The following is a 6,000-nucleotide window of genomic DNA, read 5'->3' on the forward strand; positions in this document are numbered from 1 at the left end:
TACCACTAAGCAAGCAATAGAGAAAGAGAAGATAGATTATGAAAATAAATGAGCACAAAATATAAAATTTGATAGTAAAAGTTTTTACAATTATATAAAGCGGAAAAGTGTGGCTAAAGTGAATGTAGGTCCTTTGGAGGACAAGAAGGGGGAATTGGGCAATGAGGAAATGGCAGAGTCTTTGAATGACTGTTTTGCGTCAGTCTTCACAATGGAGAACACCTCGAACATGCCAAAGAGAGATGTTATGGATGCGATGGGAGGTGGGGGCCTCGATACAATAGCTATCACTAAAGGGGTAATGCTGAGTAAACTTGTGGGCCTGAAGGTAGATAAGTCCCTGGTCCTGATGGAGTGCATCCCAGGGCAGTGAAAGAAATGGCAGAGGTTATAACAGAGACTTTGGTGATAATTTACCAAAATTCTCTGGAGTCAGGGCAGGCTCTGGTAGATTGGAAGAAGGTGAATGTCACACCACTGTTCAAAAAATGATGTAGGCAAAAGACAGGTAACTGTAGGCTAGTTAATTTAACATCTGTAGTTGGGAAAATGCTTGAAGCTATCATTAAAGAAGAAACAGTGAGGCAGCTGGAAAGAAATGGATCCATCAGGCAGATGCAGCATGAGTTCAACAAAGGCAGGTGCTATTTGACAAACTTACTGGAGTTCTTTGAGGATATAACAAGCACAGTGGATAGAGGGGAACAGATGGATGTTATTTACTTGGATTTCCAGAAGGCATTTGAAAAGGTGCTGCAAAAAAGACTTGTCTGTAAGATAAGGACGCATAGAGTTGGGGGTGATGTATTAGCATGGATAGAGGATTGGTTAACTCTTAGAAAGGAAAGAGTTGGTATACGTGCGTGTTACTCTTGTTGGCAATCACTGGAGAGCCGTAGGGGTTGGGGCTGGGCCCACAACTGTTCACGGTATACAGTAACGATCTGGAAGAGGGGACCGAATGTAATATACCTAATTTTGCTGATGACACTAAATTGAGTGGAAAAGCGAATTGCGCAGAATCTGCAGAGAGATATAGGTAGGTTAAGTGAGTGGGCAAGGGCCAGGCAGGTGGAGTACTTTGGAAGGAAATTGGCAGATCAGGTTATTATTTAAATGGTAAAAAATTGCAGCATGCTGCTGTGCAGAGGGACTTGGGAGTGCTTGTGTATGAGTCACAAAAGGTTGGTTTGCAGATGTAGCAGGCTATCAAGAAGGCAAATGGGATGTTGATCTTCATTGCCAGAGGGATTGAATTTAAGAGCAGGAAGGTTATGCTGCAACTGTACAGGGTACTGGTGAGACCGCACAGAGTACTTGTGATCTCCTTACTTCTTCTCCTTCATGTACCTTGTGCGTGACACGCTTGGGCGATCATGGCTTTCCACATCGAACGATCCCAAGCAGCGTCAATGATATCTCACACACGTCCATGTTTTGGAAGCATACAGCAAGATTGACCAGATGGAACATTTTAGTAGCCTAAGCCTTGTTGTAATAGAAATGTGTCCGTTGGTAAAAATGGGTTTCATTTTTTGGAAGTTGGTTTTGGCAATGGCAATTATTCTTTTTATTTCTACTTTATCTCTAGCATTTTGTGATATAAAGCTACCAAGGTAATTAAAGCTGGTCTTTTGTTCAATCTCTTGGTTACCAATGTACAATTGGCAGTTGGGAGTATCCTGCTGTTTTGATATTACCATACATTTGTTTTTTTTTACAGTTGATGGTTAGACCAAAATCTGCACTTGTTTGTACTACTTTGTCTAGGAGGATTTGTAGCACTTGCTATTAGGGTGTTATCATCCGCATATCATAAATGTCGATGTTAAAACCTCCAATTTTTATCCCATCTAGGTATTCTATTTTTCTGAGAATCATTTCACTATAGATATTAAATAATTTCGGTGAGGGAACGCATCTCTGTCTAACTCCTCTTTGAATTTTAGTCCAACTGCTTATATTATCATCAATATTTACTGCCGCCGTTTGGTTCCAATATAAATTTTGAAGCAGTTGTTGGTCCCTTCCGTCAATGTTTAGTTTAATGAGAATTTGAAATAATTTTTCATGTTGCACTTTGTCAAATGCTTTAGTGAAATCAATAAAATATAAAAAGACATCATTTTGATATTCAATTGCCCTTTCTGAAATCATTCATAGTATGAAAATTGAGTTCCTAGTTCCTCTATCCTCAATAAACTCATATTGCAGTTTAGAAGTTTCTGGTCTTAACTTGTTTTTAATTCGACTCAGAACAATTCTCAACAATATCTTTATAATGTGACTCATAAGACTGATTGTTCTGTAATTTTCACAGTCAATAGTTCCAGGAATTTTTGGCAGAGTTATAAATATTGATATTTCAAGAGATCGTCAGGCAATACACCAGACTCATACATGCCATTAAACAGTTCAGAAAGAATATCTAAGCCCAGATCTTCTAGTGCTTGTATCATTTCCACTGAAATTTCTTCAGGTCCAGTGGCTTTACCATGTTTCATGCTTTTCATTGCTTTAGTTATTTCTTCTTTGGTAATAGGAATCACACACTAGACTAGACGCGCCCAACCTTTGCTGCTGTTGTACAAAGACAATCCTCCACCAAAGCTTGGAATCCATCTCCCTGCTGCCGGAGACTTCAGTGATTTTAGGTGACACCACCACCATTGGTCTGGTTACTTTTCTGGTGCCAAACACTCGGCATAGACAGAGCTCCTTCAGCAAGACAGAGTGCACCCGGACCTGAGCCCGATGTGAAGGCCGAGTTGTCTTGGGTGATAGAAGCTATATAATTGCTATTGCCGTTTCTTGATATTTAGTCAGGACCCAACCACCCCATACACCCCCTCCTTACCTGAGGAAGGATATATGGGCTTTGCAGATGGTGCAGAGGAATTTCGCCAGTTTGATTCCAGAGATGGAGGGTTTAGACTCTGAGGAGGTATTGAGTTGCCTGGGACTGTACTCACTGGAATTCAGAAGGATGAGAGGCGGTCTTATAGAAACATATAAAATTATGAAAGGGATAGATAAGATAGAGGCAGGAGAGTTGTGAGACTAGAACTAGCGGACATAGCCTCAAAATATGGAGGTGGGTGGGGGGGTAGATTTAGGATGGAGATTAGGAGAATTTGTTTTTCCCAGAGAGTAGTGAATCTGTGGAATTCTCTGACCAATGAAGCAGTCGAGGTACCTCAGTAAATATATTTAAGACAAGGTTGGATAGATTTTTGCATAGTAGGGGAATTAAGGGTTATGTGGAAAAGGCAGGGAGGTGGAAATGAGTCGATGGCCAGATCAGCCATGATCTTATTGAATGGCGGAGCAGGCTCGACGGGCCAGATGGCCGGCTCCTGCCCCTACTTCTTATGCTCTTGTGTACTTTTTAAGAGGATTCGTCCCCAGGACAACCCTGACCTCACTTTATGACAGAGAACTTTTTTGCCCTGGTTCCCAATTCTGATCAATATTCCTCAACATAAAACGTTAACTTTCCTTTCTCTTTCTACAGGTACTGCTGACCTTTTGGTTGTTTCCAGCAACTTCTGTGTTTACAAATCCCCTCCCCAGGAAGGTATTGTACCTACCCGCTGTAATCCCTGCGTGGATTCCGCTCCCAGTGTCGATGGCGCTTTCGGTGGCAGGTCGGACCTCTAACGTTAAGTTTCCTTTTTCTGTTCCCGTAGAGTGGACGATGGATAATTCATAAATCCCACTGTCGTTGATCTGCAGGTCTCTCAGTAACAGTGAAGCGTTCTCCGGGAAAAGCAGCGCCCGGTGTTTACACGGTTTGGAGACAGTGGTGTGTGATCTACTGTCACTGAGGTGACATTCTTGCCCCGAGAAGCAGGTATATTCCATACATACACTAGCGTTCCCGCCTCCGGTCCATGTGATCCGCAGATACCCGTGTGGGTCCGGGACTGTGTAAGAGACGGGCAGGAGCACGGAGTGGCCGGCGGTTCCATTCACTCTGTCCTGATGCACCCTCAGTGTTAGAGCGGCTAAAGGTGGAGATGGGAATTGTTATAATATAAAGTGGCGACATTTAAACAATAAACACAAGCAATGTTTGGGCTGCAAAGTGTAACTAACTGAAATAAACCCTGGCCGTGTTTCACACATCTCACCACCACGCGGTGTTCTTGGCCCCAGTAACGGGATTTTTTTCTGTTCCCCGGGCCAGCGAGGCCAAGCTGATCCCCAACATCAGTCCGAGCCCGGGACATTCACTGTTACAACCCACCGGTCTCCGGGGAAGGACCAACCGGTTCGGTCACTCTGTACCTTCCCGTCACCCGTTATGCACTGACTGGTGGACAGCGCCGGGGTTGCGTGGTTGTGCAACAGAAGCGGGTCCATTCCGGCAGAACCGGCTCCCGTCCAACCTCGGAATTATCCCGAACAGTTCTGATTTGGATAGTTGTGGATCTAATTCGAATCAGTCAACTCAGGAGGCCAGTCAGCCCATCAAGCCGCAGCCGGCTTTTTAAAAGATCAATCGCGCCGGGACCATCGGCCGCTCTTTCCTATAGACGTGTCATACTACTTACACGAAGTCCGAACGGGATTGAGCTGTGCAGCTGCGGGAGCTACTGAAAGGGCGTGGGACCGACGGATTATTCCTTTCAATTCACTAGCGCATCGACATCCCAAATAAACACCACAACACAGAACCCCAATTGCCTCACCAGTAACAGCAGAGAGGTACGTGAAAAGGCAGAGGCCACACACTTCAGGAGCCTCTGCAAACCGCATGGTGCCGCGGGCTGTGTTGAGCTGTTGAGGGCCGTTGAGTTCGCAGAGCGAATGTTCAGCCGCTGTCGGTGAGGAGTTACCCACGACGATGCTCATCCAGCGGGCGAGGTTCCAGCCTCAATAACCCTCTGATGCTCATTGTTTTAATCTGTGGGGAAAGTCGGTCCTACCCGGTGACGTCGGCTTCCTGCAGTTTGCGGACCCCGCACCGCAATTTCAGCCGAATGGTGCAAGTGATCATGTTACTCGCTCGCTCGGCGTCTGTTATCTCCCCGAACTCGGAACGGAAGTCCTCAATGGAAATACGTTGACGCTGATTGTAACGAAGTCAACATTTTTCTTCGGGTGTCCGGCACGGTGGTTTCTGATTGATGACCAGCAGTGGGTCGCCACCACAGATCCAAGGGGAAGCGGTCGGCAGCAGAGGGAAGGGAGAGTCTGTGGGGTCCAGGGGGCGGTGATCAGAGTCAGGAAGCAGTGGCTGCTGTGAGTTGTATCGAGTATTTGAGTTGTATCGAGTATTCCACTGGCCGAGCTAGGTCAAAATATTGGCACACAGGAACAGTTCATCAGGTCAGTTTCACACTACAGAGAAGTCATGTTTTAGTGCTAGATTTAAGCAAAGCGACATTGACCCTACTTCTCCGGTCAAACAGCTTATGATCAATGCCGAATCCGTCTCCTACTTCATTCTCCAAGTGTGAAATTCGATCCCGTGGAGCAAACTCAGGTTTAGTCTTCTGGGACAATTTGAGTAGTCTCTCCCAACATTACTAGTTAGAATGGACAAATCCCTGTTGCCGCATTTTGCTATCCCTTCTAGGAAATCTTAAGGAGAATTGGTGGAATATAGGTTAAGGTCGTAAATATATGATCAGAGGCGGGAGATTTAGAAGGGTCACCATGAATCCGCTTCCCAATGGCAGCAGTGAGAAGAGAGCATAGCTTGTATTGTACCGGTCCCTGATGACGGGCGCTGCTTTCTTGTGATAGTGCTCCTTGTAGTTGTGCCCAATGGTGGGAAGGGCTTTGCTTGCGATGGACTGGGCTGCATCCACTACTTTTTGTAGGCGTTTTCATTCTTGAGCACTGCTGTTTCCACACCAGGATGTGATGCAACTAGTTAGGATACTCTCCACTGTGCGTCTGTAGAAGTTTGACTAAGTTTTAGATGACATGGTAAATATGGGCAAACTTCTATGAAAGTAGAGGCACTGTCGTGCCTTCTTTGTGATGACA

At 45.1% G+C, this 6,000-nt stretch overlaps 1 protein-coding gene across 4 annotated transcripts in view; it reads right to left on the reverse strand.

The window, feature by feature from the left end:
* Positions 1 to 5,739, reverse strand: part of LOC140198132 (uncharacterized) — a 37,631-nt gene extending 31,892 nt beyond the window's left edge. Inside the window, exons 1-3 of one of the 4 annotated variants that reach the window (XR_011886107.1) lie at positions 4,695 to 5,739; positions 3,591 to 4,007; positions 2,858 to 2,971 (exon numbers count right to left, since the gene is read on the reverse strand). Coding sequence is in view for 3 of the 4 variants with exons in the window: in XM_072259082.1 (XP_072115183.1) it covers positions 2,858 to 2,971; positions 3,591 to 4,007; positions 4,695 to 4,857 (694 nt within the window). In the remaining variant the exon portion in view is untranslated. The remainder of the gene's footprint in view (positions 1 to 2,857; positions 2,972 to 3,590; positions 4,008 to 4,694) is intronic. The other 3 variants (XM_072259082.1, XM_072259083.1, XM_072259084.1) reach the window with 3 other exon arrangements.
* Positions 5,740 to 6,000: the final 261 nt, after the last annotated feature.

Source organism: Mobula birostris, chromosome 5, assembly GCF_030028105.1.
Source record: "Mobula birostris isolate sMobBir1 chromosome 5, sMobBir1.hap1, whole genome shotgun sequence".
NCBI classification, from domain to species: Eukaryota; Metazoa; Chordata; class Chondrichthyes; order Myliobatiformes; family Myliobatidae; genus Mobula; species Mobula birostris.